This window comes from Macaca mulatta, chromosome 10 (genome assembly GCF_049350105.2).
Source record: "Macaca mulatta isolate MMU2019108-1 chromosome 10, T2T-MMU8v2.0, whole genome shotgun sequence".
Taxonomy (NCBI): Eukaryota; Metazoa; Chordata; class Mammalia; order Primates; family Cercopithecidae; genus Macaca; species Macaca mulatta.
The window spans coordinates 9,678,566-9,692,749 of NC_133415.1; the positions used below are offsets into that span (position 1 = coordinate 9,678,566).

General features: G+C 50.2%; 1 protein-coding gene across 10 annotated transcripts in view; it reads right to left on the reverse strand.

The window, feature by feature from the left end:
• The window catches only part of CCDC134 (coiled-coil domain containing 134), a 31,758-nt gene that overhangs the window by 2,728 nt on the left and 14,846 nt on the right, over positions 1-14,184 (reverse strand). For 3 of the 10 annotated variants that reach the window (XM_015150404.3, XM_077948558.1, XM_015150403.3), the window contains one exon: positions 1,792-3,747. The exons of 1 other annotated variant lie outside the window; for it this stretch is intronic. In XM_015150404.3, the coding sequence (XP_015005890.1) occupies positions 3,622-3,747 (126 nt within the window). In that variant the 3' untranslated portion in view covers positions 1,792-3,621. 10 annotated transcript variants of the gene reach the window in all.

Sequence of the window (14,184 nt, forward strand, 5' to 3'; positions counted from 1 at the left end):
ACATTTTTGGTTGTCATAACTGGGGGACTGCTACAGGCATCTCATAGGGAGAGGCCAGGGATGCTACTAAAATAGCCTACAATGCACAGGACAGCCCTCCTCACACACACACCCCAAACAATTATCTAGCCCCAAACGTTAATGGTGCCATCGCTGGAAAACGCTGGCTTAAAGGATATCAGGGAGCTCACAGACTCCCTGATGGTTCCAAAGACTGGGCCTAGCAGCTCAGTAGACAGGAGCAATGTCCAAGATCACACTGAGAACACCACTGTTGCCACCACTGGGCATCCCTGGCACTGGTCACTGGACTTGGCACTAGAACCACCCCTTTGCTGCTGCCCCTGGTACCTGTGACCACCAGCACGACTCCCACAGTGGTATATACAGTTGGTAGAGCTATAGTCACGTAACAATCCCAGCTGCAAGAGGCGGCTGGACAAACATGTGCCCTAGGGCCTTTACAGCTGAGGGGGTAGGCTCTGCCTGCAGTAAGACTCAGAAAGTGGACTTCCTGGAGCAAGTGACTATAACAATCAACAGTGGCAGCAAAGGGAAGGAGAGAGGCAGCCAGTGGAGTAGTTCTATTTGTTTCTTTGAAGGTGCCCATTTGAGGGTGGAAAGGACAGGATTAACCAAGATGGAGAGAGGATGAAGGTATTAGAGGGAAGAGCCCAGGAGGAAGGAGGTGCCAGAAGGGGCAGATGAGGAGATAGGTAAGACCAGGCCCCTCTCTTTGGCTCTGATACAGCAGGCAGTCAGTAAATCTATAGGATGAACAAGGAACCATCAGAGAAGGGCACATATCACTGAGAAGTCACTTAAATTCCAGGTTTCATCCTTTCTTTTTTTTTTTTTTTTTTTTTTTTTGTGAGACGGAGTCTCGCTCTGTCGCCCGGGCTGGAGTGCAGTGGCAGGATCTCGGCTCACTGCAAGCTCCGCCTCCCGGGTTCACGCCATTCTCCTGCCTCAGCCTCCCGTGTAGCTGGGACTACAGGCGCCCGCCACCTCGCCCGGCTAGTATTTTGTATTTTTTAGTAGAGACGGGGTTTCACCGTGTTAGCCAGGATGGTCTCGATCTCCTGACCTCGTGATCCGCCCGTCTCGGCCTCCCAAAGTGCTGGGATTACAGGCTTGAGCCACCGCGCCCGGCGGTTTCATCCTTTCAACCACCGGGCATTCTGAGATGGGGGGGCCCAAGGATCTGAGTGTGAAGAGCCTGGTTCTGATAACAACAGCTGGCAAGAGACAGCCCAGGCTGGTCCCAAGTTGCCCAGGTCTTGCCACCACACTGGGCTGCCTTCCCTGTTGCTCTGCAGTTGCCCAGCTCTGCTTCAAATTATACAAATCCTGCTAATGACAGAGACCCTAGAAGTTATTCAGTAGAACGAACCTCCAGCCGAAGCTGGACCCACACCTGACTGTTCTGAGGTATCCCTTGACCTCCCTGCCACCCCAAGAAAGCTCAGTCTGCTGCCAAGCAGGCCTGGTTCTTAGAAAGTTTTTTCCCCAGTTAAGGGGAAAGCAAAGCACCTTCTCTGCTAAGTCAGCAACCACAACCACTCTCCAGCATGAAGAGGACAGTGACTGGCCTGGTCCTCCCGGCAGGGAAGAGCTTGTGGGCTGGTCCTGACCCCCAGCTCCAGCTGCTGGCACCAGGACAGGTTAAACAGCTGAGCCAGTGAATCTGACCCTTTCCCACTGATGCAGGAAAATAGTGTCTGGAGGCACGGAACATAAGGCCAATTCACGCTTCAGCTATAACAGGAAATATCCTCCCCATAGGGCATATGCTGTAAATGAATCTGTAAATTTACTTCATCCTCTCCATTTACATAGGGTGTACCTCAGGTAACCAATGGAATCCTCTAGGGGGTATATACTCCCAAAAATTCTGTAAGGGGCCCCTTGAGCCCCTATGCTCAGGCCCTCTCCCACACTGTGGAGTATACTTTCATTCTCAATAAAACCCTTCATTCCTTCCTTGCTTTGTGCATTTGTCCAATTCTTTGTTCAAGACACTAAGAACCTGGACACCCTCCACTGTTAATGCCATGGTCCAGCCCTTTAGTTCACAGACTCTGGTGTCCATGTGGCTGGGGTCACACAACCTGAGAGGGGCAGGGTGGAGATGGAGCTAGGTCTGTTGAGTCAGTCCCACCACACTGCCCTGCCTCCACTGCCCAGTGAGTGGGCCCAGGTGGCTGGTGCAGTTCTGATGGGGAAATTTCTCCAGCACTCCTCCCAGCCCCCACACCCAGCTCTCTTCCAGCTGCTTCTTGTCCCTTTACTTCTGAGTAACTGACGGGTGCAGGATGTTCTGGGCCCTTCCATGAGGCTCAGCTTCCGTAAGGCTCAGCTTCCCTTTGTTGCCACGGCCCCGCAGAGAGGCCAGCCTCAGAGAAACAGGTTAGGGCTGGGCAGGGGATTCAGATACCATCAAATTCATTTTGCCAATGAAGCTGCAGCACAGGGAGGGGAAAGGGTGGGCCAGGGAGAGTCAGCAATCTGAAGGGCTAAGACTCAGATCTAACTTGGGCTCTGTCAGTGGTAGAGGGTTGGGTGTCGAGGGGATCTGGGATGGTTTTCTCTGCTTCTTTAAGAGGCAGATCCTGACTTGGCAAGGTCAAAGAGGCAGAGCTAGAATTCTCACTAAAGCCCTTCCCTCCTCTGCTTGGGAGGGGCATGAGTGTACCCAGGGCCACATGCCCTCTGCATCTTCCCTGCCCTGTGGCCTCCCGAGACGTGAAGCTGTCTGAGCCGTGCAGCTTATGGCAGCCATTGCGGAGTACGGCCTCCTGCAGGGCTGCGGCCTGTCCCCCTGCAGCCCCCCACCCACAGGTTGACTGTCTTCCAGCCATGCTGAAGAGAACAAGCTGACTTTCCTGTACTTGCTCAATGACTGTCCCCAGACATCTGAGGACAGAGATCATGTTGCTCCAAGGTCTTCTTGAGCTAAATGTTTCTCAGATCCCAGGACACTTCCAGGTCCCTTCCCAACACCAATCCTTTGTCAAGGGCAGTGCTGGGGTAGGAACAGGAGGCCCAAGCCAAGCCCCTTGCTTCTCTGCCCCGCCAGGGCCTGGCCCCCACCACCGGTGGGGCAGAAACATCCTCCAAGCTGTTTCTACATCCCTGAGCCTTGGTTGCTCCAAAGGGTCCGCTGGCGTTTATTGTGTCTCTGCAGAGGGGCTGGGACCTGTGCCAGGCAGCTCTGTGACACCGTGGGGCCAGCAGCAGGGTGGCACCCTCACCTGTGGCTCGGAACCTACTTCTGCTGCTTCCCCACCAAGAGTGGAAGCCAGCTGGCCAGAGGTTTTCAGCCACCAAAAGAGTCCAGGCAGGCATCGCCCTGCCTCCCCCAGCAGTCTGCACAGGGTCATATTTCCAGTATAAAGTCCTCTGAAGGCCCCTTCAGCAGGAGGCCCCTGAGAGAAAAGCCAGCCATCTGAGGCTCAGTCCCTTCAGCCAGGGCTCAGACCCAGCTCCAGGGGGCTGGGAAAATGTGGCCTCTCCTTCTGGAAGGGGCTGGCTGGTGCTCTCCACCACAACCACATCTCCACCTCTTCTTCCTCCCGACCTGCCTCCTTGTGGCCCCTTGAGCCCTGAGCTGCTCCAGGGCTATAACTCAGACTGGGATCTGGAGATCCTTGGGCCTTTTCGGATCTCTTTCCGCTTCTCCTCTTTCTTCCGGCGTTTCTCTTCTTCTCTCAGGGCCTTCTGGAAAGGGTCAGTGCTGGGAATGAACTGAAGGGAAGAGAAGAGAAGTCTGATTTAGTCTGTGGAGCAAAGAGCCTGCTCTGAGCTAGGCCACCGGCAGGCTGTGGAAATAGGAAGGTTCCCGGGACACAGGCCCTGCCCCAGACATGGAGACAGTGAAATGGGTTTGGCGAGAACTGCTGAGTGTGTGTTGGAAGATACGCAGGAGTTTGCCAAACCAACAGCATGAGGGAAGAGAAAAGTATTCTGGATGCAGGGACAGATGCTGAGGTGGGAACCTACATGGGGCATCTGAGAAACGATACACAGATTCCTCCAGGGTGAGGGGATAGAGTGGGTGAGACCACCACAGACCTGGGAGCCCCACACCTGCTGCACCCTTCAGGAGGAGAGGAGAGAGGTCAGCCAGAGTCACAGATGACAGAGCAAGTAGCGGGGGTGGAGGATAAGGACTTCATTGGCAGCGGGAGATGGCAGGGGGGAGGGGCATTCTTCAACTGCAACCCAGGCCCTTGGCTTTCCTCCCTCTCTCTCCAGACCGTCTCATCTAACTCATAACTTCTATTGGCCTGTGTGGTCAGTTACCCCTCAAACTTGCATCTCCATGTTCAAATGCCTGTCTGAGACCTTCTTTAGGATGTCCCAAATGCACCCTAGACTCAGTATGGTTCCCTCTTCCCAGAGTACCTGTTCTGATGAGCAGCAGGGCAGAAACCGAGGAGCCCCACCTGCACCCGGCATTTCCTCTCCCTCCTTGGGTCCATCACCAAGGCCTGGCTGATTTCAAGCCCTAAATCTCTCTCAAACCCATCCACTTCTTTGTCTCTACTATTGCTGCCCCCATCACCACTCCTGCCTCTCTGCTGGATGACTCTAGGGGCCTCCCAAGGGCTTTCCACATCCCCTTTGGTCCCTCTCAAGTCATTCTCCTCACTGCAGCTGGATCTTTCCTTTTCTTTTTTCTTTTTTTTTTGAGACAGAGTCTTGCTCTGTTGCTCAGGCTGGAGTACAGTGGTGCGATCTTGGCTCACTGTAACCTCTGCCTCCCGGGTTCAACTGATTCTCCTGCCCCAGCCTCCCAAGGAGCTGGGATTATAAGTGCCCACCACCACACCTGGCTGATTTTTGTAATTTTAGTAGAGACAGGGTTTTGCTATGTTGACCAGGTTGGTCTCGAACTCCTGACTTCAGGTGATCCACCCACCTCAGCCTCCCAAAGTGCTGGGATTACAGGCATGAGCCACTGTGCCGGACGGATCTTTTCAGAATGAAAATCTGTTCATGTCACATTCCAGCTTCCACGGCTCTCCATGACTCTCAAGACAAAGTTCTACACAGGTTATCTGCAGGTCTACCCCGGCTGCCTCTCTGTTCCTACCTCATATCCTCCGCCTTTATGTTCTTGGATTCCCTGTACCCTCTCACTTCCAGGCCTTTGCATGTGCTGCGGCCGAGGCCCAGAATGCTCTTTCCAGCACCCACCCTTCTGCCACATTAGCTCGGGCTCAGCTGGTTCACTGCCCTCTAGACCTGCCCTGACTCCCTGAGGGGCTGCTCCTGGTGGTGTGCTGTCTTCGACTTTGTGCTGATTCCTTCTTTCTTGTGCCCATCGCCCTCCCAAACAGCACATTCCATGAGGGTAGGAGGATAGTGTCCTCTGCCACAAGGCCTTAGCACAGAGTCTTCCTGGCTTTTCGAGAGCACTCAATATGTGTTTTTTTCAATGAATGAGCAAGCCACGTTAGAATAGGAAATACAATAGTACAGCAGGTCCTCGAATAATGTGGTTTAGTTCAAGGTCGTGTCATTATAATGTGGATGAGAAAAAAAAAAACAATCGATTCCTGGCTGGGGCCACTGTGTGGAGTCCGCACATTCTCCCCATGTTCTGGTGGGTTTTCTCCGGGTACTCCAATTTCTTCCCACATCCCAAAGATGTGCATATTGGGTTCACTGGCATGTTTATACCGTCCCAGTCTGACTGTGGAGGTGTGTGTGAGTGCGCCCTGTGATGGGAGGGCGTCCTGTCCAGGGTTGGTTCCTCCCTTATGCTCTGAGTTGCTGGGAGAGGCTGGACCCTGAAGGGGACTAAATGGATAAATAATTATCTTACTTGTTTTGATGAATCTTTCTTAAATATATGTACAGTTCACATTTATTTCAATGTTTCATATTAAGAGTGTTTTGGTCTTTATTTTGAAGACTAGAGTTGGGCACTGTGGCTCATGCCTATAATCCCAGCATTTTGGGAACCTAAGGTGGGTAGATCACTTGAGGTCAGGAGTTCGAGATCAGCCTGGTCAACATAGCGAAACCTCATCTCTACTAAAAAATATGAAAATTAGTCAGGTGTGGTGGTGAGCGCCTGTATTTCCAACTACTTTGGACGCTGAGACAGGAGAATCACCTGAACCCAGGAGGTGGGGGTTGCAGTGAGCCGAGATTGTACCACTGCACTCCAGCCTGGATGACAGAGCGAGACTTTGTCTCCAAAAAAAAAAAAAAAAAAAAAAAATCTGGTAATGGATGGTTTTTTGACCAGAAATATGCTGTAGTAACTTAACTCTTAATTTATATCAATTAGCCTATGGTAAGTTGGTAATACATAGATTCACTTAAAGTCACAGTTTCCAAGAACCTATGGATGATGTTAAGTGAAGATGTACTTTGCCTACAACTGAGGTAGCTGTGCTGTATAAAACACACCCTTTTATTTGTTCTTAGGGCAATAGTGACAAACGTTTGATCTGATCAAAGTAGATACTAAAAACAAACAAATAGCTCCACCTTGTGGAGTAATCTGCCTACCAGGTTAGATTAAGTCATGACTCTGGAAGATGGGGGGATTCACAGAAGTATAGACCAGAGAAGGTAAGTGAGTCACACAGCATGTGGTAGGCCCAACTAGGACTAGCCTTGCAGGCTGCACACTTCCCAGCCTAGTACGTCCCTACCACACTCTGCTCCTATCTCTGTGAGTGAATCCTGATCCACTTAAGACAGGGAGCTGGGAGACCCCTTAGGCCCCAGAGACCCCATTCCTCTCTGACTCTGGCTGGGCAAGGGCAAGTCAAGAGATCTTAGCCCCTTCAGTCTCAGCGGGCTCAGCTCAAACTAGCTGGGTCAGAAGAGAAACACACCCACCCTTTCCCCATTCCACCTAGGCCTGGCAGTGCCTACTCATCTTTCGAGTCTACTTTAGATGTCTCCCCAGGAATCTTCCCTGGCCACCCCTGATAGTACCTGACCAGCCTGGCTCAGGTCAGCAGGCTGACGGCCAATACAACATTGTGGTTAAGAGCATGGCTCAAGAGGCAGACCACATGTATTTGAACCTTCATTCCATCACTTACTGGCTGTGAGACCTCAGCTTGATTACTGTACCTCCCTATGCCTCTGCTGTCTTCACTGTTAGGCTAGTTATCAATTTATTTCCTCTCTATTCCGAATTCACTCTTCATCGCCTGCTCTGTGAAAATGCATCTGGCTCCAAGATAGAGCCCCAAACTCCTAAGCTTGGTGTTGAAGGGCCCAGACCCCATGCTACATCTCCAGCCTTATCTCCTTCTGTCTTCAAGCTACCCTGCTCTGCCTGTCCCTGACAACAACCACATCCTCCATAGCCTCAAGCATGCCACTCTGGCCACTGCCTTCTATCTTCTCTAACTCCTTAGCCCTACTATAACCACAAGCAGGCCCTCCGTGCTGCCAGCAATCCAGCCTCATTTCCTGGTCCGCTTATCCTCCTGCTCTCCTGCACATACCTTCTCCTCAAGCCTCTGTGCTCCCCTCACTCCCAGACCATGACCTTGCTTTCTATCTCACAGAGAGGATGAAAGCAGCAGGAGACGACCCCCACAGCTCCACCACCACACCCACCAACCCATTTACTTCTGTGCCCACATACTCTGCCTGCCGTCCTGTTCAAGGTTAAGGATCTGCTCTTCTGTACAAGGCCAAGCCTTCCCCCAGCACTACAACTCACCCCTCCTCACCTCCTCCAGATAAGGCTCCAGCAACCTGGCCCCTGGCCTCATCAGTTTCTCCCTCTCTAATGGATCAGTCCCATCCACACAGTGCAAGCCTGCTGTGGTCTCTCCCAAGGACTAACATTTGAAACGACATTGTCCTCCAGCTATTCTCCCATTACACTGCTCTCTTTGAAAAGAAAACTCTTCGAAAGGGCTGTCTAAACTTGCCACATCCACTTCCTTTCCTCTCATTCTCTGGAAATCAAATCTTTTGTTCCCAGCACCCCGCCCCCCAAAGCAGCTTTTATCAAGATCACCAGTGGCCTCAACATTGCTTGGCCCAGCAGTCGATTCTCAGTCCTCGCCTTCCTTACCTCCCAGCAGCGTCTGACAAGCCGATCGCTCCCTCCCTACTTCCTCTAACGCTTTCCTCGTGTGGCCTCTGGGAAACTCTTGGGGTGGCCACCATCATGCTGAGTGCTCCTTCGGCGGGTTCTTGCTGCTTCCTCCTCAGTCCTTCAACCTCTTATCTCCAGCCCCATCCCACGCCTCAGTCCTCAGACTGCTTTTATACCTGCCCAATGCCCCAGATGACTGTGTCCTGTCTCACGGCTTTTGGTGCCTTCTACATAGGCATGGCTCTCACATTTACAGGTCCAGCTTCTACTTCCTCCCTGAAGTCTAGAGTCAAATATCCAGCTACCTCCTTGACATCTTTACTCTGATATTCACCAGGTGCAGGAAAAAACTCTTGATACCCTCTCCAAGGATTTGAAAAAATGACAGTCCCATTCTTCCCGACACTCAGGCCAAAAGTCTTCTAGTCATGCTTAACGCTCCTCTCTCTCTCACCACAACTGCTTCCTCAGCAAATCCCACTGGCTCTACTTCCAAAAGAGAACCAGAACCTGACCATTTCTCACCAGATCCACTGTCATCGTCTGGTTCAAGCCACTATCAACTGCCACACAGATGAGTACAGCAGCCTCCACACCTGGGTCCCTGCTTCTGGTCCCCGACCATGCTCCACACAGCAGCCAGATGATCCCTTTAAAGTGGTAAGTCTGCGCCTGGAATCCCAGCTACTCAGGAGGCTGAGGCAGGAGAATCTCGAACCCAGGAGGCGGAGATTGTGGTGAGCCGGGATCATACCATTGTACTCCAGCCTGGGCAACAAGAACAAAACTCCATCTTAAAAAATACATATATAAATAATGGATGGGCACGGTGGCTCATGCCTGTAATCCCAGCACTTTGGGAGGCTGAGGCGGGTGGATCACAAGGTCAGGAGATCAAGACCATCCTGGCTAACATGGTGAAACTCCGTCTCTACTAAAAATACAAAAAAAATTAGCTGGCGTGGTGGCGGGCACCTGTAGTCCTAGCTACTTGGGAGGCTGAGGCAGGAAAATGGTGTGAACCCGGGAGGCAGAGCTTGCAGTGAGCCAAGATCGCGCCACTGCACTGCACTCCAGCCTGGGTGACAGAGCGAGACTCCATCTCAAAAAATACATATATATAGATGGACGGATGGATGGATCCATCTCAAAAAATACATATATATGGATGGATGGATGGATGGATGGATGGATGGATGGATGGATGGATGGATAGATAGATAGATAGATAAAAATAAAGTGGTAAGTCACAGCCTGTCACCCTGCTAGATAGATAGATAGATAGATAGATAGATAGATAGATAGATAGATAGATAGATAGATAAAAATAAAGTGGCAAGTCACAGCCTGTCACCCTGCTCTCCAGGTCTCTCAGGGTAGTGCCAAAGCCCTTGTGAAGACCTCTGAGGGTCTCAGGATCAGGCCTACAACTCTGACCCCATTTCCTCACACTCCCCAGCCCCAAATATGCTTCCAACTCATAGCCTTTGTACTTGCTGCTCCTTTAGCCTGGAACGTTCTTCCTTGGGATACACAGATGGCTCCCTCATCTCCTTCATATAATTCAGGAAGACAGTATCCAGGCCATGTGAAATAGCAACCATACCCCATCTCACCCCGGGCATTCCTTAACCACATTCCCCTTTCTTCTCCACAGCCCTTGTCACCACCTACCATATTATATATTTTTAAATGGACTGCCTGTCTTCCCCAACTAGAATGCCACTCCCAGGAGAATAGGGCTAGCCTGCTTCCCCAAGGGGCAGGATGCAATAGATACTCACTTGATGCCAAATGAACAAATGTGGTATGCATCTGAGCTTTTGCATAAGTTCATCCCTCTGCCTGGAAGGCCCTGCCTCAGCTGGTCCACCCAGCAACTAACTCATCCCACAGCCTCCACCACCTCTCTGCCAAGGCTGGGTCAGGCTCCCCTCAGAGGTCTATAGCTCATTATGCTTCTTACCACTATAACAGTAACACTGGATTGGAACTGTTTCCCTGCTGCCTTCCCCATCAGACTGTGAGCATCTGAGGAGCTGGGACACGGCCAGCCCCCTGGACAGGGACAGTGGTTGGCACACAGCCTGGTATGAGTTGACTCTAGTGATGGGTACATAAGAAGTAGAACTCAGAACTCTCACCAGCATGGAGGGAGTGTGTGAGGGAAGTCGAGCAAATCCGGGGCTCCTGTGAGGCAAGCCCATGTGGGATATCAAAAAGTGAGGAAAATCTCGGAACTGTCCCCAGCCAGCATGTAAGGAAAGTATGTTGCTGCTGTGGTTATGTCCAAGTAGAGCACATTATGATAAAGCTGGACTCAACTTATCATGGCACCCATTGTCTCTGTGGCCTACGCTGTCACCCTTCTCCTGCGTTTAAGTGAGGCATCTATGACCTGCATAGCAAGAAGAACTGGCATCACAGCAATAAAGCATCTCCATGGGTGACCCCTTGCTGGGAAAGGCAATCTGTCATGGCCTTGAGTGTCCACACATGTTTTCTTGCTGTATAAACCAAGAATGGAAGGCTGTGGCTGTTCTTGATCTGGGCCATTTATCAGGGTAATGATTGCAGCAAGCAACCTTGGGGGATGTGTCATTTCAGCTGGGCATGCAGGGGTGGCAGCTACCCCACTGAGGAAACCACATCCCCCACTCTGCCACATAAAGCAAAGCCACTGGCTCAACAGGACCCTCGATTCACAGGTTCCCCCAAATATTCAGGCCTAGCCCACTGTAATTCAGCTAATATAAAAGCTAACAGTGTTGTACAGAAAAAAGTTAACACAGCTGGCCTGACTCCTATCCTTTGAAAGGCCTGCTTCCAAGGTTAGCCCTTGGCAGACATCTGGGAACTTGCATTTCAGGAGGGCCCCCACCCCCCTAACTGCTAACAATGGTTCACTGTGCCAAAACTGTTTGTGCAAACAATATGGTTTCTGCTGAATACATACTTTGCTCCTGGGAGTTTGCCATTTTGACATAAGTCAGGCAAAAAGTACCCACATGACTAGCTCCCAATAAAAACTCAGACACTAGGTCCCTCATGAACTTTCCTGGTAGAAAACATTTTAAACATGTTGTCACAACTAATTGCGGGAAGAATGAAGCACATCCTGTTTGACTCTACTGGGAGGGGACTCTGGAAGCTGAGCCTGTTTCCCCGGACTTTGCCTGATGTACCTTTTCCCTTTACTGATTTTGCTCTGTATATTTTCTCTGTATAAATCGTGGCCATGAATGTGACCATATACTGAGTCCTGTGAATCCTCCTATTGAACCATCAAGCCTGGGAGTGGTTGTGGGAACCTGACACAGGTGTCCATGAGCAGCAGCAGTCAGCCAGCCCCAGTAACAATGCTGGTGGACTAAGTGCCATAGAAAGGCCAGTCAGACAATGGCCTGAATTAAAACCTATCACTCTTGCCTTGGATGACACTCCTTTCTAACAACTATGCATGTTATATTCTTACTGACTATTGTCAGTGTCCTGGTCATCCGGAGATTACAAAATGGCAGATCAAAGATACCTACCCCACTCTTTTTATTTATTTATTTATTTTGAGACAGAGTCTTGCTCTGTCACCCAGGCTGGAGTGCAGTGGTGCGATCTTGGCTCACTGCAATCTCTGCCTCCTGGGTTCAAGTGATTCTCCTGCCTCAGCCTCCTGAGTAGTTGGGACTACAGGTGTGTATCACCTCACCTGGTTAATTTTTGTATTTTTAGTAGAGACAGGGTTTCACTATGTTGGCCAGGATGGTCTCAAATTCCTGACCTCAGGCAATCCACCTGCCTTGGTCCCTAAGTGCTGGGATTACAGGCATGAGCCACCATGCCTGGTGATACCTATCCCTCTTTAGGGCCACAAACTATGGAAACAAATTGTGGTGACAAACTAGACAGCCTGGCTCACTTGTTTAGATGCCCATCATAAAGCTCAATCTCTGATAAGACCAAATGGAGTCAAACTGCTGATCAAGCCTACTTCATCCAGATCACTGCCACCTAAATGTATCATTGTACTTGGCGTGGTAATGTACCTACTACCAAGGAGCGGCACAAAACAGAGGATTCTATATTTCTGGTTCAACTACCTGAATCTCTGGTTGGAATGGTATGGCCTGAGATTGTTAGGATTGTGACCACTTGGCTGAGTATCCTGCTTGCTGATTTCCCTGCAGTGGCCCATGTGGGTAAAGATAAGAGATACAACAGGTCTCTATACATCTGTAAAAATGCCCTGGTCCCATTCATACCTGACATTTCTGAATGAAAGGTCTAGGTCATAGTAGGCAACAACTGGAGAAAAAGTGAAACTATAGATGCTGGCATAGGTGGCATAGAACATATGCTTTCTTTTTTTGAGACAGTCTCGCTCTGTCACCAGGCTGGAGTGCAGTGGTGCGATCTTGGCTCACTGCAATCTCCACCTCCCGGGTTCAAGCGATTCTCCTGCTTCAGCCTCCTGAGTAGCTGGGACTACAGGCGTGTGCCACCATACCTGGCTAATTTTTGTATTTTTAGTAGAGATGGGGTTTCACCATGTTGGCCAGGACAGTCTTGATTTCCTGACCTCATGATCTGCCCACCTCGGTCTCCCAAGGACACATGGATTTTATAGCAATAATCCTGCCACCCAGGCAGGAAATACCTTAGATCCCAGAAAGTGCAGGGAACAATTAATGCTCTCTTTATCCCTTAGATCCATCACTGCCACCTGGCAAAACAATTCTAGGGTCTGCCCAAGCCCAGTGGCAGCTGCAGCTGTCAATATGGCCAACTGTTGGGTGTCTCATTCCCATCCACATGATAGAAAAACTCACATGGACATGTCAGTAATGAGCTATTCTGCTGTGTCTAATGCCATCAAAGATAGTTCTTACCAGTGACCTTGTGCAGACATACCAGCCAGCACAATTTTGTTTCAACCTGACAGATACAAATCCATCTGCTTTTCCTGATGTGTGAGTAGCCTTGGATTATACCATGTAGGACAACTGAGGCTGAAGCTCCACAGTGACACTGCCCTCAGGCTCAGCTAAACATTGTTCTGGTGACTCAAATCAAGTGTAACATGTGGGAGAGAATGGGTCATGAAATGTCTCCTTATGGGGGCATGAAGGTTGCTTGGGTCCATCTATTGCCCCCTGTAATTATTGGCAATAACATCAAAGATTGGCAGGTCAATCTAAACTCTCTTATATGGGTGGTCGTGGATAACAAATTGGTATTAGACCATATCCTGATTATCCAAAATGAGACTTACTGGTCCTCCAAGACCTTCACAGCTGGTTGAGTCCAGGACCCTGATCAATGTTGCAGGTTAGGGGCCAGGCACAGTAACTCACACCTATAATCCCAACACTTTGGGAGGCTGAGACAGGAAGACGGCTTGAGCCCAGGAGTTTGAGACCACCCTAGGCAGCACAGTAAGAACCTGTCTCTGAAAAAATAATAATTAGCCAGGAATGATGTCACACAGGCCTGTCATCCCAGCTACTCAGGAGGCTGAGGTGGGAGGTCTGTTTGAGCCCAGGAGTTCAAGGTAAGCTAGGTGGGTGACAGAGCCTGGGTGACAGAACGAGACCCTGTCTCTAAAAAAAATAATAATAATAATGTAGGTTGGCCTTATCCTGCTATTCAGAATATAGTTGATAGTATGAATTAAATGAAGTATGAGACTAATTGAACAGATTTGGTCCTAGCCTCTATCAGTCAGATTAATTAGACTGAATAGCACATTTGTGTGAAAATTTGAGTTAAACCAAGCCATGGAGGGCTTGGGGCAGACTGTTGGCACAGCAATCCGTCATGGCCCTGAGCATCCCTGCATATTCTTGCAGTGCACACCAAAGATACAAAGCCCTAACCACTCTTTACCTGGGCTATGTCTCAGGATTGTGTTTACAGAGAGCAACCTTGAAGGGTGTGGTGATATCTCCTCCCAAAGAGCACGTTTGCTATAAAAAATCATGAATTTCCCCAGCTTGGCAGTTCTCAGCTGTGATGCACACCCCCTGCATGCACAGCGCCCACCTGGCCCTCTCTGTGTCACCCCCATGGGACTTGGGGAACAAGGTGAATCAACACAA